Source organism: Glandiceps talaboti, chromosome 7, assembly GCF_964340395.1.
Source record: "Glandiceps talaboti chromosome 7, keGlaTala1.1, whole genome shotgun sequence".
Classification (NCBI taxonomy): Eukaryota; Metazoa; Hemichordata; class Enteropneusta; family Spengelidae; genus Glandiceps; species Glandiceps talaboti.
Genome location: NC_135555.1, coordinates 1,214,228 through 1,242,032, shown reverse-complemented (window position 1 = coordinate 1,242,032; position 27,805 = coordinate 1,214,228). Strand labels below are relative to the sequence as shown.

Below are 27,805 nucleotides of genomic sequence, written 5' to 3'. Positions count from 1 at the left end.
CAACAACAACAACAACAAGAAGAACAACAACATAAAAATAACAATAATAATAATAAATACAGTGATGAGTGAGTTACTGTAACATTAATTCAATTGCAATATATAACACTAAACAAAATACAAAATTTCTTTCAAATATAGTTTTATCTTCACAGCTACCAATATGTAAAATAGTCCAGTTAATTCCACCATTTTGTTATCTCTCATCCACAGGTTTTTGAATCCAGAATTTTGAAATGAAGTCTTTAATTCATCTTGTTTTAGTTCTCTACTACACTACAAAATACATAAGGGTTGCATAGGATAGTGAAATGTAAATGAAAAACTTGACTATTGACTTGGTAGAATAACAGCCACCACACTTAGGGTAGTTTTAACTAAAATTATTACAAAAGTCATCAGTTACATGTATCTGCTGTATGCATATTTTCATCATGGTAAAAGAGAGAGGTTGTTATAATATTACTATATTAAAAGCATGTGAAATGAGCTTTCATAATGTACATAAAACTGCATAAAACTGACGTCTTATAACGTACATAGCACAATTGTAGGGAAACAAACCAATGTTGCTATTAAGTAGTATTTTTTTTTGTGTTGGTTATGATTTATTTGACACCGGTACTTGTGTTAAGTAGTTTGCCATTAATATTTATCTTGCTGTGAAAACCAGACATTATTGAACTTGTTTTTAATAAATAAATTTCATTTTTTTTTCAACTGACTGGCACAAATGTTACTCAATCTGACTATAAAAATCTGATCAAGGAAACGGCTCACTTTGCCTTTTTTTTAAAACCCCCCAAAAAACCCTCTATTTCACATCTCTCCTTTATGCTCTCTTTTGTCTATATATATCAGGTGACTGCATCTATATATCAGGTGACTGTGTCTATATATCAGGTGACTGCGGCTATATATCATGTGACTGTCTTCCTCCTTGATACAGCAAAATGAAGTGTTTGTATATGTAGTTGATGTTTTCAATTCATAATTGTACCCGTACACCTTATACAACTAGTAACACTGAAGTAAAACACTTTCTCTATGTGCTACACTCATTTATAGCAGTCATATCAAGTGGAAAAGTACAATGTTTCAATTAGTTTATTTACAAGCCCAGCATGTGGCCTTTCTAATGTGGTCAATTAGCAAATGAAAGAGTATACTTTTAGACTTGTTGTGGATGCTATAAATGATTGTGGTACATACAGAAAATGCTTTATTTTGGTGTTATGGGTTGTAAATGACAAATAAAGTCAAAAGGATGCTATGACCTGTCTATTTGATTTCAGTGATAAACAATACATTTTACCCAGCTTCACACTTGGGGTGTCACCATCTTACCATCAATGAAGTTGTCTTGTTTCTGAACTAGCCATAGAGGGCATTTAATTTGTAAATTTGTTTGTGAGATTGAAGGTTGACAGAGTCAGTCAGTTTATGAACAGCATGTAAATGGATAGGGTGAGGATATTAAGAAGGTGATAACATTGCATACACTGCATGGACAACATGTAAATGAATAGGGAGAGGATATTAAGAAATGGTGATAACTTAACTCCAGAAACACAGTCAGTAAACAGTTGTTGTCTATCCAAATGTGTGTATTTTTGTTGTTATTTATTGCCAGTTGCATTTCAACTGTCTAGCTCTCTTTTACATTTTGGATATAAAGTGACAGCTAATCTAAGTATCACTGCTGCAATTTTGGTGGTCAAATGTAAATGTTAATGGGTGTAATTTTATCACTGACCTAGGTTGTAAAATCAGAAAGGATGATTGTAATATTATAACTAACCTAGGTGGTAAAATCAGAAAGTGAATGGTTGTAATTTTCTGACCGAGCTAAGTGGTAAAATCAGAAAGTGAATGGTTGTAATTTCTGACTGAGCTAATTGGTAAACTCAGAAAGTGAATGGTTGTAATTTCTGACCGAGCTAGGTGGTAAACTCAGAAAGTGAATGGTTGTAATTTTCTGACCGAGCTAGGTGGTAATTAAACTCAGAAAGTGAATGGTTGTAATTTTCTGACCAAGCTGTTAAAATGGTATTTTTGCAATGGTCAGTAAACCCAAGTAACAGTCTGGTGAAATTTAAACATACTTCAAATATTGGTGAGGAACCAAGAACTGAGTACCTTGGGTACATTTTACCTACTTATTGTTGTTAGTAAAAACATTAATTTATGACCACATTAGTTATTATTTAACAACACATCTATCTAGCAATTATAATCAAATAGTTACAGTCAATCCACTCATACTTTTCAATGTGGTCAACTTCAGGTGAATATTGAGGAAGTTCATAAACTCATTAATGCACTCCCACTCCCAGGTAAAATTTCATGGTTATGAGTTGATACAAATGTTCCTCAGCAGACATAAAAATTACCACTAATATCACATCAATAATGTAAACAGTGTATGAACATCGATACAAAGTATTCTAGACGTGGTGCCATGTTTTGTTATTCAATTCAAATTTGCCTCAATCATACATCTACATGTAAATCACATTTACTTTAGTAATATTATTGGTCTAGGTGGTCAAATCAACATGTGAATGGTTGTTTTTCTGACTAGTCTAGGTGGTCAAATCAACATGTGAATGGTTGTCTTCTGACTAGTCTAGGTGGTCAAATCAACATGTGAATGGTTGTCTTCTGACTAGTCTAGGTGGTCAAATCAACATGTGAATGGTTGTTTTTCTGACTAGTCTAGGTGGTCAAATCAACATGTGAATGGTTGTTTTTCTGACTAGTCTAGGTGGTCAAATCAACATGTGAATGGTTGTTTTTCTGACTAGTCTAGGTGGTCAAATCAGAACGTACATGTAAATGATTGTGTTTTTCTGACTACCCAAGTTAGTAAAAAATTGAATGGTTATTCATGGCTAACTTCGGAGGTCATATCAAAACCATAAATGGTTGTTTTTATAGGACAACCATGGACGTCAAATCCTGTATCTGGTAAAGACAAAACAATGTATACCAGTGATGTTATAAAAATGGTTATTTTACAATGTGATATGTAAGGCTATGTGTTGATTGTAAAACAGTACATCAAAAGTCTGTAAATGATAGTGATCCACACCTCCAGGTCAATGTATAGCTGTTTGTGATAATGATTTGTCTAATCTTTTCACCAGGAACGTTTTTAATTTGCCTTTCCCCTTTACTGTCACATAACCTCTTGACTGACAGGTAAAACCAAGCTGAGTTAACACTTTACTGGTTTCTTCTGTTACCTAGGAAACAAATCAAACATAAAACAATCAAACTACTGTATTTTTTTTTGTATTTAAGAGTTTTATTGGGTGTATAAATTTAAAGCATTACATACCTTCCTTCTAATTTGTTACATTTCATAACAAAAGACAGAAAAATGAAACAATTTATCTTAGGTATGGTATAAGGGAGTCCATTTCTTTATGAAAGAGAGTAGAGGTTTCTGACTTTCCTTTGAAAGGTAGAGGGGATTAGATGAAAGGCAGACAGGATGAGATGAAAGGTAGAGGGGATGAGATGAAAGGTAGAGGGGATGAAATGAGAGGTAGAGGGGATGAGATGAAAGGTAGAGGGGATGAGATGAAAGGCAGAGGGGATGAGATGAAAGGCAGACAGGATGAGATGAAAGGCAGAGGGGATGAGATGAAAGGTATAGGGGATGAGATGAAAGGCAGAGGGGATGAGATGAAAGGTAGAGGGATGAGATGAGAGGTAGAGGGGATGAGATTGAAGGTAGAGGGATGAGATGAGAGGTAGCGGGGATGAGATCGAAGGTAGAGGGGATAAGATGAGAGGTAGAGGGGATGAGATCGAAGGTAGAGGGGACGAGATGAGAGGTAGAGGGGATGAGATGAAAGGTAGAGGGGATGCGTTGAAAAGTGGAATAATACAATTTACCTGTATATGACCAATGACACCTGTGGAATCCATACGACTTGCTACATTGACTGTATTTCCCCAGATATCATACTGTGGTTTTCTAGCTCCAATTACTCCGGCTACTACAGGACCATGGTTTATACCTAAAATACAATTTATAATTAATACTATTAAAACTTACTATTAAACTATACTGACAATTCATTTGTATTCAAAAGATACTGTTTTAATAAAAAAGCTTTGATTTGTTCAAAGGTTGTTACATTTTATGAAGTATTTGTACATGTTTGTTATTTCTGACATTTCATATTATCATCATTATCCACATATTAAAAACCAAACTTTAAAGTGATGCACTAAATGAAAAAAAATTCTTATCCTTTAGAATAATATTTGAATACAAATCACAGAATTGGTGAAAATTAGTTTTCTTGGTCCCCTATTAAAGCATAATGAAAACCAGCCAAGATAGCATTAACCTCACCATTTTCCAATCTAGACTATAATTTAAAAAAAACAACTTAATATAATATATTTTTAGTGATTTTTATCATTAGATAGTTGTAGTGTAGTTGTAGTTCTTTGCAATTTCATTTTTTTTGTAAAGAAATTTTCATTTTGTGTGTTATTCTGTTTTTGTCTGGTTCCTTTGGTAATTCCCAAGGGAATTGATTTTTGTTATAAATAAATAGACATCCATAATACCATGCACAAGCCAACTTATTGCCTTTGAGCAGAAAATATGGATTATATACCCTGGTCATTCTACATCAGGACAACCTGTATCTATGTCACTGGTTCCATTTTGCTCAAAGTATGAGTAAAAACATTCCAGAATGCCATTATTTAACCAATTTTTCATAAATTATGCTTTAAGAGGTATCAATATATTATTCACCGATATTTTTCTTGATTCAGCTAGAAAATACTCATATCCAAAGGTTTTTGTCACTACTTGTCTAATGACTCATAGTGACAAGGCTCCTTAGGTCGCTTGTATTTTCCCTGGTTGAATGAAAGACAAATATTGGGGAATACTACATGCAGTAAATGAAATAACATGTTCTTACCCATTCTCAGTTTGAAATCATTAAATGAATGTTTATTTATGAGTTCTAGTTTTGTCATCATAGCCATAGCAAACTCAGTCAGAACACCAACATAATACAAGGCTTGTTTGGAATGGGCTTCATCCTGGAGTAAAGAAAACAAAAAACAAATATAATTATCTGTGTTGACTTTATCAGTTTTAAAAACACTTACAGTCAGAAAACTTGGCATAACAAATTTCTTTATATGTGTTTTACCCAGTTTGTTTATAATGTGATGAGTTTAGAGCAGTTTCTAAAATTTAACTATTTATTATTTTATGGTTATCATATCATTGGTACAAAACCCATTGGAAATCCAACAAACTTTTGACTCATTGGACATTCAAGTAATTAAGTAACTGACAACATGGTTTCTGTGACTGCGACTATGAAATAACTTACTTTATCATTATCTGCGACCAACTCTTCATCAATCCTTTCCAATGTATGTAACGGTTTATCATCATCACCATCACCTTGATCTTTCAGTTCATGAAGACCAGCCGCTGCCATATAGGTACTACCAATAGTTTTGATCTTTTCAACACAACTATATTTAGGTTTGGATAACAGCTGATACAAATAGACACAGAGAATGAAATGATTGAAACGATGTTAGCTATAGTAATTTCAATTTACATGCATTTATATCAATATCGAAACAGACTTAACACCTTCATCTGACAATTTCAGATGTCAAATATATTATCTACCATCGATAATATTTCATCAATTTGGTACATAAGTGTATCATTCCCAATGATGTCTTTTGTTTATCAGATATGCCATATAGTCAATGTACACCTTGAGTACCAGAAACTGTCTTGGTACATATAGTTCATGGCCTAATTTAGATAGCAATACAGATAATATGACATTGTTTGTCATACTGGTATGTTAGACACTATGAATACATGCAATCATCAATGGTAACACATATATGTATGTCCTAGCTTGGTAAGTGTGATTAAGGTAGGCCATACAAAACATACACATTCAAATGAATATGATGGAAAAAAATTGCACTAACCTCATCAAAATCAGCTATAATTTCATTTAATAGTCGTAAACATTCCAAGCCTTCCTTGTTGACATCTGTTTCTGTATAAAACTCTTTATAGTTTGGTATAGATGCAAACATAACAGCTATCAAACTGTATCTTTGGTGGTACAGTTCCTAAAGAATCAATGGTATAGATGCAAACATAACAGCTATCAAACTGTATCTTTGATGGTACAGTTCCTAAAGAATCAATGGTATAGATGCAAACATAACAGCTATCAAACTGTACCTTTGATGGTACAGTTCCTAAAGAATCAATGGTATAGATGCAAACATAACAGCTATCAAACTGTACCTTTGGTGGTACAGTTCCTAAAGAATCAATGGTATAGATGCAAACATAACAGCTATCAAACTGTACCTTTGATGGTACAGTTCCTAAAGAATCAATGGTATAGATGCAAACATAACAGCTATCAAACTGTACCTTTGATGGTACAGTTCCTAAGGAATCAATGGTATAGATGCAAACATAACAGCTATCAAACTGTACCTTTGATGGTACAGTTCCTAAGGAATCAATGGTATAGATGCAAACATAACAGCTATCAAACTGTACCTTTGATGGTACAGTTCCTAAGGAATCAATGGTATAGATGCAAACATAACAGCTATCAAACTGTACCTTTGATGGTACAGTTCCTAAGGAATCAATGGTATAGATGCAAACATAACAGCTATCAAACTGTACCTTTGATGGTACAGTTCCTAAGGAATCAATGGTATAGATGCAAACATAACAGCTATCAAACTGTATCTTTGATGGTACAGTTCCTAAAGAATCAACAATGAAACCAAATCTTTATATTGACTTGTGTGGAGTCATTGCAACAAATTCATCTGTCATGAATCTATTACTGTAGAACACTTACCAAGAACTGTTTTTGATAATGAGATTTTAAAACCCTAGTGTTTCATTATAATTAAAACTTGGGTGAGAAAAAAAAGTTGTTCGGCAAAGCTATGGAAAAGGTTTGTCCAGAACGACAGAATAATCCTATTTTACCCTGACTGACATGACAGCATTAATACAAGAACCTGGGTTTGAATCATGGATCTGTACACTCAAAGTTTACGGGTGTAGTATGGATTTACCAATACATGAATATATATTGCAGCTTTTAAACCTTATTCTGAGAAAATATCAATATACTTACATCAGATTTCATACCACTTTTCAAGAAGTGCTCTGCAACATGTTTGGGTAAGACATTTTCTAGGAGAACTTTGTTCAATGATTCCATTGTTTCCACTTCTTCTTTTTCAACACCAAATTTAGACTGCCATAAAAAGTCCAATCTTGCAGTATATTCCATCTGTAAAATATCACAAAATCTTACAATGGTGGATGATATTAGTACAAATATATTTCAAGCATCAAAAATGCATTCCTCAAGACATGTTATTATTCATATACAAGAATCTCATTGTTTGCCAGACGTAGAAACAAAACAAAATAAAAGTAAACAAAAAAAACCCAAACAACCTACAACAAAATGGGAAAAAGTATAAACAGACCAGAGACAGCAAGAATGCAAAAATGAAGATACAAGTCGGGTCACATCAAATGTATTGACAATTGCCCTCCATACTATTTGTGTACATTTTCAGATTTCATTACAGAATCAAGCCATTAGCTAAGGAAGTGGGGTTTCTTATCTTTCTTATCACTGAATAATGTTTGTTGGCAATATTTACAAATGTGATAAAGCACTATTACATAACACATCAGGCAAAGCTAAGCTCAATATCTAAGTGCGAAGCCCCTAATGTCATATCAGTTGTTATCAGTTTTACTGACCCATTATCAGTGACATTGCAAATAGCTTTAGAGATGCAAACAATTTTTATGACACCCGACTTGCTGGCTCACCAAGTCAGGAAAGTTGCACTTGAACTGCTAATGCAAAGAATCCGTCATGATTATTTGTCATTCAGATCTCTGTATTCAATTCTCATTGCCTTTTCAACTGCAACAAATACTATGTGATTAGATTAGATTAGATTAGATTAGATTAGATTAGATTAGATTAGATTAGATGTAGTCAGTTGTCCATAAAACATGGAAATTCATCTTGACACCAGGCAAACATCAAACTTAATAAAAGACGACTTACATGCAGACACAAATCACCAATTAAATCATGCATACAGAAAGTCAAAACCATTTTGGAAAGACAAATTGAAATACTAACCTGTCTGTCTAGTATAACAAGTGTAATAAATAATGTTGCAAGATATAGTATACCTCCCCATCTTGTCAGTAGAAAGTCATCGTTCCTGATAGGTGGAAGAATCATATATTGAAATATTGGAAAATCTACAATGTTAAAAACTATCACAGTGTTTAATTTTAGCAACCTTTAAATTTTGATAAATTAATGTTAATAAAACTGGATTTCAAATTATGTTTATCAGAAAGAAAACAATATGTTCTGAGTTGGGGTACTTTTTTCATCAAAGGTTTAACATTTAGTAATCTTTAGAGTGGCTTGGAATCTGTTGATAGCAGGTCTTTGACACTGTTGTTTGTTTCTGAATGACTAAAGTCATTGAGCATAATTTGAACATGATTGTGCCTCAGTCAACCCAGCTGTATAATCGGGGACCTGGTAGGATAGAGGTTGCAATGTGAATGCTTTAATCCTATGAGTTCATAGCGGCTGCAATGGATTGTATGCTCCCTGGGGAGCTGAAGTATAAAGGGCCATTGTGCTGCTATTGATCCATACCAGGGGTAATTATTGTGAGCACCTGGAGCTCTCAGAAGAACAGGTACATTTAATACTAAGAAACACTGCTTTGTCATACGTATCCAATAGATTGGACCTGTACTCACCCACTACTAAGAAACACTGCTTGTATCCACTAGATTGGACCTGTACTCACCCACTACTAAGTAACACTACTTGTATCCAATAGATTGGACCTGTACTCACCCACTACTAAGAAACACTGCTTGTATCCAATGGATTGGACCTGTACTCACCCACTACTAAGTAACACTGCTTGTATCCAATAGATTGGACCTGTATAACTCACCCACTACTAAGTAACACTGCTTGTATCCAATAGATTGGACCTGTACTCACCCACTACTAAGAAACACTGCTTGTATCCAATGGATTGGACCTGTACTCACCCACTACTAAGAAACACTGCTTGTATCCAATAGATTGGACCTGTACTCACCCACTACTAAGTAACACTGCTTGTATCCAATAGATTGGACCTGTATAACTCACCCACTACTAAGTAACACTGCTTGTATCCAATAGATTGGACCTGTACTCACCCACTACTAAGAAACACTGCTTGTATCCACTAGATTGGACCTGTACTCACCCATTACTAAGAAACACTGCTTGTATCCAATAGATTGGACCTGTACTCACCCACTACTAAGAAACACTGCTTGTATCCAATAGATTGGACCTGTACTCACCCACTACTAAGTAATACTACTTGTATCCAATAGATTGGACCTGTACTCACCCACTACTAAGAAACACTGCTTGTATCCAATAGATTGGATCTGTACTCACCCACTACCAAGAAACACTGCTTGTATCCACTAGATTGGACCTGTACTCACCCACTACTAAGAAACACTGCTTGTATCCACTAGATTGGACCTGTACTCACCCACTACTAAGAAACACTGCTTGTATCCACTAGATTGGACCTGTACTCACCCACTACTAAGAAACACTGCTTGTATCCACTAGATTGGACCTGTACTCACCCACTACTAAGAAACACTGCTTGTATCCACTAGATTGGACCTGTACTCACCCACTACTAAGAAACACTGCTCTGTCATATGTATCCAATAGATTGGCATGGGTGTAGTTAAAGACTAGTAAATAGACAGCTAATGCTATACCCATCAACACAGCTTTAAACCAATAGGCAATATGTAGAAATACCATAGTTGATGTCAATGCCAGTAGACAGGTGACTATAAAATACTGTGAAATAACACAACACATGGTAAGACATCAACAATATTATTGACTAGTTTATTAGTAGTGTGATACTTTCATACCAAAGCACACGTTTTACTCAAAACACGGAGAGGTTTCGTCTTAGAACTAAACACTTCAACTTTATTACAGTCCGCCATAGTTCGGAAAAAGCACATGTAACTTCCAATATATCAATACGCCAGTGATAAGGCTACTAATAACTCAGTACTGGTATACGTATCATTGGGTTAACAATAACGTAGTTCCTAAAATCATCACAGTAGCTAACCTAATAACTCACTGACTGACTGACTGATTCTTTAATAACTCACTATAATTCATGGATTATATAGAAACTCTTTGATACCTTGTTTGTTAACTCACTAACTCTTCGATACCTTTTTTATTAACTCACTAATTAACTCAATGATTGTTTAGCTTCTTACTTGATTATTCGGTAATTCATGAACTGACTGATTGTTTACCATCTCAACTCCAAACAGTAAGAGTACCGTAAAAACACAACATGAGAAAAACGTAACTTACCGGAGGAAACTGGCAAGTGAACTTGTATGGAGATATGTAATCTGAATCAGATGTATCATTGGTAGTAGTTGATGTTTTAGGCAATGTGGTTGGTAAAACAGTCACATCACAGTTAAGCTACATTAAGAATAATTAGTATACATAATTATAAATTTATATATACAGAAACAATTCCTCTATGGGAACCTTCTGGCTATATGTGATTTCTTTGGGTATGAATGCCCTGCAGGGCTAATATTCTTGCTTTACAGGATTTGAATCAGATGGAAGTTTTTATAGGCATGGTGTGGACAGGATGGCGTGCGGGGAATTGTCACTATACAGCAGCTGTAGTGTGAAAACTCATTAATACCACTAGAGTCACTTAAACAGTTGGAAATATCACATTATATTTTTTTAATTACCAATACCATATACAGTGTACATTTATATTATTGGTGTGTTCTTATTTCTTTTCAAGTTCTCTGATGTGTTTATTTTCCCAGTAATGTATTACTCTAAGGCCAGTGGCCTACAGCATGAGCAATAAATGATTATTTTATAGATATCATAATATAACAAATTATTATCATATCCATGAAACATAAATCTAATAAAATGAAAATGATCACAAACACTGAACACATAACAGCAATTCTTTGACCAATGATATATTTCAATTCATAACATGTATTTCAGGATTAATGTTTTCTGATATCAAATCAGAATCGACAAAGTGAATTTTATCAACCTACATTTCAATAAAAGTATCAGATACCTCCAGTATGGAATGAAATTATTGAACACAAAGTTAAAATATTTTCAAATCAACAGATGACAAGTCATTAAGCTTCATGTGTATGTGTCACTCTTATAACACGATTGAGATAAGTCAATTACCAAACATAATATACAATATGTATATATAAAAATAATCATTCAAACAATGGTTCCTAATTATACTTACAATATTGATAATTCCCATGGCATAAATTATTAATAATGTAATACTTGTCAGTAATCGGCGGAACCAACGTTTTCTAAGAACTGTATTTATTGAATCTGTCAGCCATTTACCAGTTGGTTTTTGATCACAGTAACACTAAAAGTAATTTTTAAAAAAAGAAGATAAAATCAGTTAGGTAATGATTGTATAAATTATTAATATTTTAAGATTATGACAAGGTTGCAGATGGCTTTATGTCATTTTGTACATGTCATAGCCTATAAAAGGATAAAATCAGTTAGGTAACAATTGTATAAAGTATTGATATTTTAATGATGACACGGTTGCTAGGGGGTAATTTGATGTCACTTTGTACATGTCAGGCTATAAAAGGATTAAGTTGTGTAACAGTCTTTATAATCAGAGAAAAAGTCCACTGTTTTGTTTTCATAAGTTCTAATTTGTTTGAAATAGTTGTCTAGTCTATACCACTTGTAAAATGTTTATAAATCAACATTATATAAAGTGATGTCATCTTTACCTGCACATAGGGAAAAGATATGAAATCTAAATTCACATATTGTAAGTTTTGGTCTTGGAAAGTCACCTTTATTATTGTAATATAGTATAATACAATTCTGATAGCCCAATCAAAACTTTTAAGGAACCATTCACTATTTCCAATCATTGGGCATTGAGACACTATTTTTTATCTTTTTCTACTCCAGCTTAATACAAAATGAGTTGCAACAAAGATATGTCACCAGTTATGGCAAATTTGACTTAAAAGCAGCCACAGAGTCACCTAGGGCACAAAATGGCTGACTTTAGGTTTAGGTTCTGTTTTCATAGTTTTTATGCTGTATAACACCAACAACACAAATAACATCAGAGTTTTTTAAATATAAATTTGCAATCTTTACACATTCAAAACCAGTTTGTACAAAAACAAGAAATCACATGTTTCATGGGGAAATAAAAATACGATGAAAACAAGACCTATGTGATAGCAGTTTGAATTTCTTACATTTGCATAGATTACCTACAAATGGGGGAATGTCCTTTATATACCGACCCCCTGTTAATACATATTAAGTGATTATAAGCTACTGTAATACTTACAAATATGTGATTAGCCATAACCATGAATAATATTGATAGAAGTAAGAAGCATGACACAATACAGGACACAACAACCATCATTGTCTTAGGTAATGTTATCAGTTGGACGGCTACAATACATAAATACACCATAAATGCACAGCCTAGGTAGGACTTGAAAAATGTATCCTTCAATTTACAATACTGAAAAACAAAACAACAGGTGAATATTTAGTCTCTCTGTCATATTTTATACAACTTATAATCTTTCTACATTTCATTTCATCAAACTGTAGATGATATCTACATAAAAACACAAGGACAAACTATCTAATGATGTAAATGAAAATAAATTTAAGAATATATTTATTAAAATCAAGTAAAGGTCAGCCACATATAAAGTCAATATGTCATTTCCAAACTTTGTCATACAAACGGTTCAACATAAAAGTACTGAATTTTCAATGTGATCTGCTCAATTGTTTCATTAAAATTGAGACTCAGATATCGATCATGAAACATTAGAACATTAGATAGACAATCATAACTGTAATGTGTCTTTACCTGTTTCTCTCTAGCTTTGTCAAGAAATATTAGTGTTCCTCTCATGATATCTTCAGATTTCAACCATTGCCTACAAAAATTACAAAAATGATTATCAAAATTAAACAATAAAGCGCCCTCTTCATAATAATTTTCAGCTTATTTCTTGACATTCAATGTTCACATTACTTCTTCATCATTATTGCAATTCAAATTGTATGAATTGATAATGAAAATGTCTGATAATTGGCCCTTAAGGTCAAGATCAAAGGTCAATATTTCAAAAGAAAGCTTGCACATGATTTTAGGGAGTAGACACTTGAATTGAATCTGTACATATTACAGTTTTTGAGTTATACTGATTTTAATTACAAATATGGCCCCATTCGGTCAAATTTGCATTTTTTGTGAAACAAAGTGACATGCACATATGTCCCACATGATATGTCACCTTTGTGCCAGGCTTAATTGAAATTGGATATCGCATGTCACAGAAATGATACATTACGGATGGGCGTCGACAGACACACAGACAGAGCTCATTCTAATAGTTCCCCCTTTGAGGGACTATAAATACAGTCAGATTATTTGATCTACTCTGGTTCAGTAGTCAGACTGTAGGAATATTTCCTTAATTGACTTACTTCTCAGCAGCCTTGCCTTCAATTGCTTGAAGTAGTCTCTCACTGACTTTACGTTCCATGACTTGATTTCTGTAGGCTACTCTGTAAGATAACCAAGAAATAACATTGAGGATAGCTGAGAGACGGTCACTAGGCAACACTTTGTTAGCATGACTAGTGATGTGGCTGCTTAGACTGTGAAATGAATATAAATGTAAAATATGATGGAGAACTGGACTTAGAAAACAACTACCTCAGATATGAATACACGGATATGAGACAATGGCATGTAAAAGATAGTGAATTAAGTCTGTTCTTCCATCATGTTTTATAATTATTACATCATTATGTTGAACGATAATTTTAATAATTGATAGTGTATCATACTTCTATGTCAATGTTATAATGATAAGATGTGATAATACAATATACTGCAAGTTTGTGTGCATAAGTCGATAATATCATCATTATGTGGCAATGACAATTGATAGAACACATACTTAGTAGTTTAACTGACAATTTGATGTGAAACGATTTGTTGTATATAATAATAATAATAATTGAGGAAATATGGATTCACAGACATTGGATACTAGGCAATTGTTCATCTATTCAAGCAGTGTTGTTGTCTTAAATGCCAAGTATATGTTTTTTTAATAGATTATCAAATATAGTTCAGTGTGCCAGGCTCTGATCCATAGTTATTGTCTCAAATGCCAAGTATGTGGTTTTTACTAGATTGTCAAATACAGTCATAGCTGCCAGCCCGATAGACTGCTGATAGACTAATGCAGCAAACCAATGATTACATGTATCTTACAATCTATATTTTTTCAAATCAAGATCACCTACTAGTTTCTCACATCAATAGGTTATTACTTTAGTATTGATCACATCGTGTCACTGACATGGAAGTAATATGACATTTACATTTTATACCTTGTTACCCTCTCACCTTACAAGGTTTTTACTACAAAACTAGAAATATAGTATAATTCATATTTATTTTATACCCATATTCCATGTAGTTTATTTGGGTGAATAGAAGTGGTTATTGGTAAAAAGTGAAAAAAAGAAGATAGAATGTATGGCAGAATAATGTAATGTTGTTGACAGACAGACAGACAGACAGACAGACAGACAGACAGACAGAGAGACAGAGAGACATAATTTGATGTTGTTATTGACTTTAAGAAAGAAGGCAATAAGAAGAAGAAATATTCAACAAATATTTTGTGATAATGGAAAATGAATAAATTGTGACAAACACCATATTGATTGATATTGTTCTGTAATGGGTAATATTTCCAAAAGCTTGATAAAAACAAAAGCACTGGGCCCTTGCTCGTGTGAGGGCGATAATGCACCTTAGGCTATTTAATGAAAAAAAATTAATGTAAATAATAATATTATGATAATTAGTGTTCGTTATGTATGTAGACGACACTGTATACTTACGGAATTTCAGTGAGGGCACTGTTCAGTGAAAAGTAAAATATAGTGTGTACACAAAATAATAAATAATAAGGTGAAAGAAATCAAACAAAAGACAAAAATAAAATCCAAAAACAAAATTAATACAGTATACGGGTACATCCAAAAATATAGTTATACATAAATACTAAAAGATTTGATGTTATTTTTCCCTACATTCAATATTTTGAAGTTTAGTCTCTCATTCCATAATGATATCACAAACATTGATTTGGTACAATTTAGTGAGAAAAAAACCACTGGAAAACACATTTTGAATTATCATATCATATATCCTGATTCTATGATGAACTTTATCAAGAACTTGAGTTGAATATTATCTGATGTCTGTCATAAGGATTACTGTAAAACCTGCACATTTTCACTAAAGACTTATTTTTATTTATTTTGCTGGAAAACAAACATGCGAAAATAAGTAACTAGAATGTCTTCTTGTACATGAAAACAATGTACAATTCCAATAATTAGGACAAATTAGTTTTTAAGAAATAGATGAAGACTGTAAAATCACAAAACTTTCTGGTGGTGAAAATATCTAGGTTTATATTATCTAAGTTTTTGAGGCTTCCTTCCCTGTCTTGCCATGGACCCTTCATAGTAAGTCATGAACAGTGTAAGTATTAGACTGTCGACAGTCGCTTGCGCCTTTTTTTGCTACGTCTTATCTAAACTCCTATCCGGCGCAACACTACTATAATCGCATACTGATATCGAGGGCCGCAAGCCCCGAGCCTTTGGCCCTCGATATCAGTATGCGATTATAGTCGTATTGCACCGGATCGGAGTGCGGCAACGACTTAAGTTTAAATAAAACGTAGGGTGAAAAGGCGCAAGCGACTGTCGACAGTCTATGTAAGTATCTAAGCCTTTGAGGCTTCCTTCCCTGTCTTGCCATGGTGATCATAGTAAATCATGAAATGTGTAAGTAATATCTCTTTAAATGATCTGTATTGTAATAAGACTTACTTTGTTTGATGGTCTACATTTGTCATAGCCAGCATATTGACTTGCATAACATATAATCCCTACAGAAAGAAAAAGAATTTATTTATTCCCCGCCGTTTTTTTGTAATAAAATAAAAACATAAAGAAATTTTGGATATGCAAGCAACAAGGAAGATTGTCTAAAATACAGAAATATGAACAATTTGTTGTGTTCTTCAGAGTTTTGATGATATAGTTTAGCTCTGGTTGAATTAAACATATATTTCTATATTTCTCACATTATATATATTGAATGATTAGGCTTAAAAAAATAATCATTTGGTTCCGGTTACCCGACCCCCAACCTTGTTTTTCACTGCCGACCCTAAATTTTTTCTTTTTTACTTTTTCAAGAAAAAAGTAATAAAATCGCAAAAATTGGGAAGTCTCACGAGAAATAGTGAATGTGGAAAGTGACATCAACTTAAAAAGACAATATAAAACTGTTCTTCAAATCCGTAATGGCTTTACATCTGCTAGGAAGAAATAAACAACACAGAGACCATTTGGAAAACAATGGAAAACCTGAACTAGACACTTGCACCTGAAAAAAATATATAATAAAATAAATAAAAAATCTACCTACCCCACCTATTCTCAAATTGAGAGTAATCAGAGCAACACAATTTTTTTATTAGGCCTTAGTCTGTAAGAAGTGCCATGTTGGGAATGTATCAGCAAACCTCTTTCAGTAAGAGCAAGGTTGTTGAAGGTGAAGTGACACAGTGTATTACAGTCTAAGGAAAGGAGTAACAATTGTTTGATATACTTACAGAGCCTACTCCTTTACCAGACATGCCTACATCAGAAAGATTAGCAAATGGTTTATCTGCTCCCCAAGTCTCCAGGTATCTGGCTACTTTCCTGGCTGTTGATTTACGACGTCTTATTCCAGACATTGCAGCACTACCTGGTGATGGTGATGAACTGGCTGGTGACTGCAATAAACAAACAAACAAACACCAACAATGGTGATTGATGAACTGACAAAGTATCACAAAGAGACCACTAGAAGACATCACTGTTGTCACAAAGATACCACTAGGATTAAGGCATGAAGAAATCAAACGATGAAATCAACAACATTCAACTCCTACATCTACCCCATCTCTCCCCCTCCCCTTCCCTTCTGTTACAGTTGCTTAACCAAATTGCAAGGTGCTTTGGAAAGATCACATTTAATCCTGAAACATCAGCAATTTTTCAACTTTTATCTTATACAGTTTTCATAACATTTCTATAGTTCACCTGCTGAGGGGGTATGACAAGGAAAGTTTCCACATTGGCATCTCCTAAGTATTCATCACGTTTGTGTCCATAACCTGGCTCCACTTCATATTTATCACCTAGTTCATTCAATGTTGCTGCTGTAATGTGAACACGACTGTCAAGACACAAAATATGAAAACATTTTTATCATGTTAAGATCAATACAAGCAAAATAACTGATTCATTCAACAAAGGCAATAATAGCGTGTTTATGATAAACTTTCTAAACCAGGAAAGTAAAATAATTACAAATATGGTACTGATTAAAATCATGTTGATATGGTATTACCATGGAAACACACCGACAAAATTATTGGAGGATTCAACTACTGTTAGTAAATTTTTAGAAGAATTTTCACAACTGGGACAAACTGGACTACCTATTCAAACTCTGGCAATTTCACGCAGGAGTTATATATTTTTCTTCTTCATAACCTTAACATAATTATTCTTTGTCTTCATAACATGATAAGTTCTATAAACAGACGAAGCTATACACAAATAAACTTATACATCTGGTAAATCATTAAAAGTTTCAAAGTAATAAAAACAAAAGTATTGTATGGATATTGACACTAGAGGGCAGTAAACTTACCCAGGTACACCACCTTGTTCCATGTGATTGGCTAAGGTAACATCATGTGACCAGACATCATATTGCCATTTTCTGAGGCCTAGAACACCACACAGGACATTACCAGTGTGAATACCTACACGCATGTTAACATCTACTCCTGTGGCTTCTCTTACAGTTCTGTTTGGTAGTCAAGAAAAATATGCCAAAAAATCAATGATCAGATCAGATCACAAATTGATGAGATTTTAGTCTTTGGTGATAGCTTTGCTGAATTTTGTGTAGATATGAAAGTATTACTAGAAGTATTACAAAGACATCATGTAATGTGGTACTTCTACTCTAAAAATTAACAATTTAGCTCTCAATACATTGTAATATTATATAATTCTTCTACAACTATCTTTAGTTATCTTGTATTCATACATAATTTTGTCAATAGGATTTTTTTGAAGTTTTATTTTGGACACTAAGTACATAAAATATTTCAAGCAGTATTGTTATATAACAATAAGACAACATTTACAAAAGATTCCGACATTTCACGCAATAATACTTAGAGCTTCTTTTCACACTACACTGAAAGAGTTGTCACTGTTTCCACTTTATGTAACCACTCACTACATGCACCTATCACTAGTATCAGTCACACACCTAGACCAAGTGTCTGAATGTGTGATTCCTCCCGTAATGAGCAGAATTACTGTAGCAACATCCCATGTTTCAAGCTTATGAATGATTAGTTGAACAGAAACAATGATGGATCTTTTAGTCTACTATGTACTACTTAATATAAACCTGATGGCATCACACATAGCTAGACCCAGTACACTAACCTGATGGTATCACACATAGCTAGACCCAGTACACTAACCTGATGGTATCACACATAGCTAGACCCAGTACACTAACCTGATGGCATCACATATAGCTAGACCCAGTACACTAACCTGATGGCATCACACATAGCTAGACCCAGTACACTAACCTGATGGCATCACACATAGCTAGACCCAGTACACTAACCTGATGGCATCACATATAGCTATAGACCCAGTACACTAACCTGATGGCATCACACATAGCTAGACCCAGTACACTAACCTGATGGCATCACACATAGCTAGACCCAGTACACTAACCTGATGGCATCACACATAGACAGACCCAGTACACTAACCTGATGGCATCACACATAGCTAGACCCATTTCAATACAGTTGACAGCATGGGTAGGTCTGGATATTGGTAGACCTGATACACAGTAGTAACAGTCTCCAAGAATCTTGATTCTCATACAGTTGTTTTCCTGTACAGACAAGAATTCAGATAAACATGTTTATATTTCTTTTGATTTCACTTTAGTCTTTTCATACAGTAAAATTTCAGTGTCCAGCAATGTTCTAATAAACCCAATACTACCGACAGATGATTGTACAAAAACCAACACATATCTACTGTAGACAAAAACACATAACATAGATAACTATACAAAAACCAACACATATCTACTGTAGACAAAAACACACATCATAGATAACTGTACAAAAACCAACACATATCTACTGTAGACAAAAACACACATCATAGATAACTGTACAAAAACCAACACATATCTACTGTAGACAAAAACACACATCATAGATAACTGTACAAAAACCAACACATGTCTACTGTAGACAAAAACATACAACACACCTTAAAACAATATAGATTGGCAGAAAAGTCACAAAGTAACAAAAATGAGTCAATTTATCACTATTTAAGGTAGACTGCATCTTGAAAATAAACTCTTAACTTTTACTGTTACTTTGTTCAAGCAAACTCCAATCTGTTCTCAGCTAAAATCAATAACAACATTCTGGGGTCACCATATAACTTTTTAAAATAGAGGTCAAATTCTATCAAAATTTAGTCATTTTAGAGTCCATTATGGCTGTCGAATTAAATTCTATAAAAATAACATATTGATGATTTCCTTGAAACCAAGGCTGTGAACCTCAAATGTATGTTTATATTATTTTAAAAGGACCAGTAACAAGCTTTCATTTGGCAAAGTTTGGTGAGATTTGAAGAACTTTGAGTTTCAGGGAAATTTAATTGTCCCCAAGGTGCATTCTACCTCATCTTTGTGAACAGCAAGTTGAAAGGTCTTTAATTCTTACCTCTGCAAGTTTATCAAATCGTCCAAATAATTCATTTAATGTCTTGACAAGCTCTGGTGCAGAACATTCACTAGCTAGTGCAGTAAAACCAACAATATCTGCATATAAAATACTATGAGAAATATACATAATCTGAGTATGTTTAAACTTTATAAAATCATGTCTTTATACGTCCACCAAACTTAGATATCTAGAAACAAGCACAAGTCTGTCATACTCTGATAGTATATAAAGAGACAAGTCAATTGTGTTTATAGAATCATTGTACACATGTTGAATATTTTATAACTCAAAAAATTTATATATGTACTAACTTTTAATTCATAATGTCAGTGACACTAAATAATATTTTACTGTATCTCATTACTGAGTACATAAAAGGCCAAATGAATTATTAAAAATAGAGCCAAACAATCTTATATTTGTGGTGTGAATGATTTACAAAACATCCCTCTCTGGGCAGTAACAAGAATTCTCTTGTTTTTATTTGATGACCCTGGACCTGTAGGCTTGATTAACAGCTTACCTAACATTCATGTGTCTCTTAACATAGAGGTTGTGAAAGTGAGTTGTACTTCCACTATTCCGATGTAACCCATGGTAACGGTGAGGATCATCTCGTATCCTTTGAATCATTTCATTTCTCATCTCCACGGCAACGTGGGCTGGCAATACTGATAAAAGTAACTTCTCCTGATAAAGAAGAATACAGAAAATACAGTTCATATGAGAACATTACAGAGAGAAATTCTTTATACAATGAATTGTCAAAAAAAAGTACATGAGGGTATTACAGAACATTTTTTTATACAAAGAAATGTCAAAATAAAGGGAAATTTTTACCTGTTGTATTTGTTGATGATCAAGTTTGATTCTTGATTCAATGCACGACCTGGTATCTAGGAATGTTTTCCTATGTGCAATCTCTGTCATGTATTTATGATAAAATCCAGCTAGATGTACACATACAAAAACTACCACATTAGCTGCAATCTGTAACAAGACAAGGAAATCAAATTATTCAGATACAATTTATTTATGACAACACCTAGGCAGATGTATGCATACAAACATGGTATTTTAATTTTTTTTTTAAAAATTACTAAATTTTAATTGGCTAGTTTTAATGAAATTGTTTGCTAGATACAAAGAAAACAGACATTATATCTATTCAAAGTATACTTATTAATATGCAGTAAATTTGATCAAAATCAAATAAAACATAGTCACTGTGGTGCGTGATGACTTTCAGATTTTGAAAGCCAGAAGTTTTAGATAATGAGTGAGAGAGAGAGAAAGAGAGAGAGAGATGAGAGATAGTGAGAGAAAAAGGAAGAGAGATACAGACAGACAGACAAACCACACAGATACACATGTAAAAATACACACCCACAGACATTGCTAAAAACATCCTGGGGAAACAATCTTATAACAGCTGGACAGATCATAATCCAGTTACTCTAGTCAATGTGTACAAAGATAAACTCATTTGTACACCTTTGTCAAGTCATCAGATCTGAGAACTATTCAAGTACCTGATCACAGTGGCAAGTTGATTACATCCCAGTAGCTTGCAATTACTGTTACAATCAGCACCAATTTGGCTGACAGATTTGTGAATCAACTGTTAGTGATTTTCACTCAGGTCTGAATGATGACAGCAGATATAGAGACTAAGAAGGAACACTTTTAACCACAGGCAATAAAATACCAAGGGAATATGACTGGGACATGTATCTCTTACATATATAATATGATATTAATAATATAAAGATTGTTAATACTTTTAGCTCTTTTATGTATTACACAACTAGTAGTCACGCAAACACACAATATTAAATATTCATGAAGTGGAGACAATTGGAAGACCCCTTTCTTGATACATTTGTATTTCTTTACTTTGTGAAGTATCTCAGTTTAGAACTATGTGTATAGCTGAACCGCACACAGTTGTCAGTGGAACACAGTAGAATGGGAAGCTGATTGCAGCACTTTTAATACAAGACTGACTTCATTTATATCAACAAAATATAGTTTGCTTTCCTTTTCTGCCAATGAGAATGGAAACTGATTATACACTCAACTACAAATTAAATCAAACATCTTTTATCCCATTCAATTGCCTCTACAATTTAAAATGTCAAAATTACTGACCCCTGGCTTGAAGGAAACATCATTACCATGGTAACGGAAGAGCTATATGCATGCTTTATTAACAATACTTTCATTTCCCAGATTATTTTATGAACATTTTTATTTGATTGATGCTAATGATAGTTTAATAATAATTAACTTACTTGTAAGATCTTCTCCTCTACTGTTCCAATTGACAGTACACATGTGATGACTATATGAGGTACGCAGGTTACCGTGGCAACAATGCAGGCATCTCTAACAGAAAGTGGCAGTAATGTATAGGTGACTAATATCATAAAAATAATAAATCCAAGGTACTCTGATGGCAGATGAACTGTCCTGAAGGCAATTAATAGATATACCGTTGCTACTAACACCATCCATACAATGATAGAAATGGGTTTCATCAGGTTCTTGATCATGTAATCAAAATAGAGGAGTATCAACAAACAAACAAACACAACAGTTGATACTATGATAGTCAGTATCGATGGCAAGTCTTGAAAGAAACTCTGAAATATAATCAGAAAGAAACAAATAATAAAAAATAAATTACTACAAGTCTGAAAAGTGACAATGAAGAAAAATCGTTACGAAAAGGTTGACCTTTTCTGAGATAAGAAATTACACTTCAACAAAATAATAATTGCTAAAATTGAAAAATACAAAAACTGGAGTTAAGCCATTTTGGCCCTAATCCCTTCATATAAGAACAATAAACTTGAAAGATGGGAAAACTTAGTAATCACTGATTTTGACCTTCACATTTTTTATAAAGTATAAAAGGTAATACCTTTATGAATGTATACATACTTTCTTCTTTACACGCCAGTCTTATTTCTTTCTCATAGGTAATACAACATAATGTTGAATTTTAGTCAATTTAGTTTGTAAAGGGGTGAGGTTGGATCTGAGGCAAAATTCAAGGAAAAGATAAGAAGAATGAATACAAAGGTTAGCCAGTTTTAGTTTGAAAAGGGATGGGGCCCGGGGGGGGGGGGGGTGTAATCTCGCTTTATACGGGGTATACGTTATGTGTCGCTTGGTTTGTTCATACCCTTTGGTCTAAAATGGGTACTGTATTTTTTAGAGATAAGGAGTCTAAAACGGGGTCCACTTTACACAATTTTTTTATTTTGTTTGGTTTAACTGTGTTCTGGAAGGAACCACATAGTTAATTCTCAACTAGTTCAAAGGTGGGGTTGAGTCTGAAGCAAAATTAGTTTTCATTTTCATAGATCTTATCATGCTACCTTAATTTATATCAGTTTAATTAATATCAATATTTCTATTATTAGTCTTCTATTTGATTTGATGGTCGTGTTTTCTTTTCTATAATTATTAGTTTAATATCAATAATAATTATTAATATCAATATTTCTATTATTAGTCTTCTATTTGATTTGATGGTCGTGTTTTCTTTTCTATAATTATTAGTTTAATATCAATAATAATTATTAATATCAATATTTCTATTATTAGTCTTCTATTTGATTTGATGGTCGTGTTTTCTTTTCTATAATTATTAGTTTAATATCAATAATAATTAATAATTGACATTAGACTTCTTCACAGTTCACAAATGACTGTATTAATATTATCTATAAATATGAGTCAGTGAGTATTGAATTGACACATGTTAAACTGTCAGCGTTGACACTAAAAGTACATGCAAAATGTTCATAAAAGCTAGTAGAATCAGTTATAAAAACATTATACTCCCGTTAAAGCACCATTTAAGTAAGTGTCATGTTCACCACAAATGTTGAAAGCCATTAATATCATATCATGATGCCTAGTATTAGACTGGTCTTTAATTCTACTGTCTTTAAATGCTACCACAAATTCTGGAATTACAGCCGGTCTTTAAATGCTATCACAAATTCTGAAATTAGTATTTAAATAGAAATTAAAGAGATATAGAACATTAGAGAGGAAGCCTTTTACACTTAGGGATCATTAATTTGACAGTAATGGCTCTAAAACTTATAAAGATATTGTTGAAAATGACATCAAAGTAACGTATAATGGATGTTGCTACTAATGGTTTGGAGTCTGAAGATGGATATGGCAAACAATGGCCATGAACCCTGACAGAAATCACACCTGATGGATATGGCAAACAATGGCCATGAACCCTGACAGAAATCACACCTGATGGCTATGGCAGACAATGGCCATGAACCCTGATAGAAATCACACCTGATGGATATGGCAAACAATGGCCATGAACCCTGACAGAAATCACACCTGATGGATATGGCAAACAATGGCCATGAACCCTGACAGAAATCACACCTGATGGATATGGCAGACAATGGCCATGAACCCTGATAGAAATCACACCTGATGGATATGGCAAACAATGGCCATGAACCCTGACAGAAATCACACCTGATGGATATGGCAGACAATGGCCATGAACCCTGACAGAAATCACACCTGATGGATATGGCAAACAATGGCCATGAACCCTGATAGAAAACACACCTGATGGATATGGCAAACAATGGCCATGAACCCTGACAGAAATCACACCTGATGGATATGGCAAACAATGGCCATGAACCCTGACAGAAATCACACCTGATGGATATGGCAAACAATGGCCATGAACCCTGACAGAAATCACACCTGATGGATATGGCAAACAATGGCCATGAACCCTGACAGAAATCACACCTGATGGATATGGCAAACAATGGCCATGAACCCTGACAGAAATCACACCTGATGGATATGGCAAACAATGGCCATGAACCCTGACAGAAATCACACCTGATGGATATGGCAAACAATGGCCATGAACCCTGACAGAAATCAACATCTACCATATGGATGAGGATTGGGTAATAATTAATTTATAAAACAATTTTATCATGGCTACCTACTTGAAAAATAGCACCAATAGTATTGTAGCACAACTGCATTTGGCTGTTGCTATGGACATGATCTTGTTGCTAGGAATATTTGCATACATTTTTGGAATCTGTATTAACTTATAAATACCTTTCCAACTTTTCATCTTGGCAATATAAACTACAATTTAGCTGTTGCTATAGGCATGGTCCTGTTGCTAGGCATATTTGCATACATTTCTTGAATCTTAAGTCACTTACCTACCCATCCCTGTTGTTATCTTTGTAATATGCATTGTCATTTCACTGTTGCTAAGAGTGTGGTCATGGCTGCTAGGGCCAATTGTGTTGAAATGTTTTCAACAATAACAGCAGAATAATACCTCCAGAAACATCACCACCAAGTTTCAACCCATTCACCATGCAGTTTCAAGATATAAGTTTATGAACAAAATTGAGAATTTTACACCTAATGTACATATTGCTGATGGGATCATGAATAGAGCTTCATCTACACATTGCCAGATGCATCCCCATTAAATTCCAGCCCAATCTGCTAAGTAGTTTTGAAAATATATATTTTTGGCAAAAAAGACACATTTTTAGACCTAATTTGCATATCATTCATGGGATCATTATGTCATGAACACTTCTTAATCTAAACTCCACTAAGAATGTTCTCATCATATTTGCCTAATCTGCTAAATAATTTTGGAATTATAGATTTTTTGATCAAAAAGACACATTTTTCCTAATTTGCATATCACTGGACGGGATCATCATGTCATGAACATTTCATATTATAAACACCCTGAAGAACATTCCAACCATATTACAGCCTAAACTTCTCAGTAGTTTTGGAATTGAAGATTTTTGACCAAAAAGACACATTTATATACCTAATTTGCATATTACTGATGGGGTCATCACGTCATGAACAATTCTTAATCTAAACGCCTCTAAGAACATTCTGACCAAATTTCAGATTGATCTGCCGAGCAGTTTTGGAGTTTAAGTTTTTTGACCAAAAATCACATTTTTTTACCCAAATCCCACATCGATGGTAAGACCATTTTGTTTTGAACAATTTCCTAACTAGACACCCAAGGTAATACACCCACCAAATATCATGGTAATCGGTCCAGTGTTTTTTTACTTTAAGTTGTTTACACACACACATCCAGACATCCAGACAGACAGACAGACAGGCAGACAGACAGACACTTTGCCTATAGCACTCCTGAATCTTATCAGTTCAGTTGTGCTAAAAATCAATGTGAAACAACATTGACCAAGTCTGTGTTTGTAACTCAATAAACTGAAAAAGATAAACTATGCAAAATGTGTGTTATTATACATACATGTTTAACAACCTTTTTACATTTAATCTTTTTTTATTTACTGAGTTACAAACAAGAACTTGGCATATGTTGTTTCACATTGATTTTTCAAATAAGAAGCCATGATAAACTTGTTTTATAAGTATAAAATCCAAAATAAATACCCAATCTTCATCCATCATGGCCACTTTAACAACGAAGACAGAGACAGCTAATACATATTCACACTTAATGATCTGAATGAGTGTTACTTATATTAATAATTCTCCAAAGTTCAACATGACATACTAGTATAATATTAATATATGCATATCAAATGTATCATTTCAAAGACGACACTGACCAATCTGTCTAACACATCCTATTCAAAGTACATAAATTAATTTTGAATTCAATATACAATAATTTATCAACTGTCAGTTGTACCCATAGAAACTAAGTCTTTTATAAGTTAGTACTAATAATGAGTATTTAATAATAGATCATCTCAAATAGCATTGTTGAAATAAAAATATAGCAAATTTACTCTTTAAAATGGCACTAGGTTTTATTCCTTTTTCTTGTGTGGAAGTCACAGCATTATATTTAGTACTATTACTAGTATTATACAAACTTTGAAAACAAACATCATAATAAATCATAATACAGTTTGTGTTTCATATCTATGACCCTGATACCTTTAATATCACTAAATATATATTAAATATATAGAAATTATACTCAGTAAAATGTAAGATAATGACCTAATGAGCTGTTGAATTATTAAGAATAACATAAACAATTTTTGTAGGATGAAAAGAAAAACATAAGAAAGTGAAACGCATCGTAAATACTAAAAAATTATGAATTGGGGCATGAACAGTATCCTTGGCTGCATGGGTAACTTTTATAAACAGCAATATAGAGTACATCTGTTTTATAATTACCTGATAAAATGGAGAAAACCTAAACTTGATATATGTTACCTTGTGATGTACTAATATCAATGCAATCATACTGAGGCCAGCACCAATTCCAATTAAAATCAAAGTTATAAGTAAGGAGTGCCTTTGCTGAACACGGTACTTCCTGTATAAATCTTCCATCTCCATTTTATGAAACTTCTCTTTAAGTTCTTGAAGTGACCACTTAGACTTGCTGGTTGGGCCATCCTGGTCTTTAAATATTTCTTCAATTTCCACAGAATCCAATGTAATGTCATTGTTCTGGGATGAATCATATCCAAATACAGAACTCAT

At 33.5% G+C, this 27,805-nt stretch overlaps 1 protein-coding gene across 1 annotated transcript; it reads right to left on the bottom strand.

Moving 5' to 3' along the window:
- Window positions 1-32: 32 nt before the first annotated feature.
- Window positions 33-27,805, bottom strand: LOC144437334 (adenylate cyclase type 2-like). Its single transcript, XM_078126258.1, has 24 exons — window positions 27,533-27,805; window positions 22,531-22,881; window positions 21,077-21,226; window positions 20,760-20,926; window positions 20,234-20,345; window positions 19,250-19,377; window positions 18,091-18,249; window positions 17,475-17,610; window positions 17,000-17,164; window positions 16,209-16,267; window positions 15,207-15,224; window positions 13,770-13,850; window positions 13,147-13,216; window positions 12,604-12,786; window positions 11,503-11,637; window positions 10,557-10,673; window positions 9,838-10,013; window positions 8,238-8,322; window positions 7,200-7,358; window positions 6,010-6,156; window positions 5,382-5,552; window positions 4,959-5,082; window positions 3,907-4,031; window positions 33-3,248 (listed from the first exon to the last, which is right to left on the bottom strand). Exons 1-24 carry the CDS (start codon window positions 27,803-27,805, stop codon window positions 3,102-3,104), a joined length of 3,438 nt encoding a protein of 1,145 aa, XP_077982384.1. The 3' UTR covers window positions 33-3,101.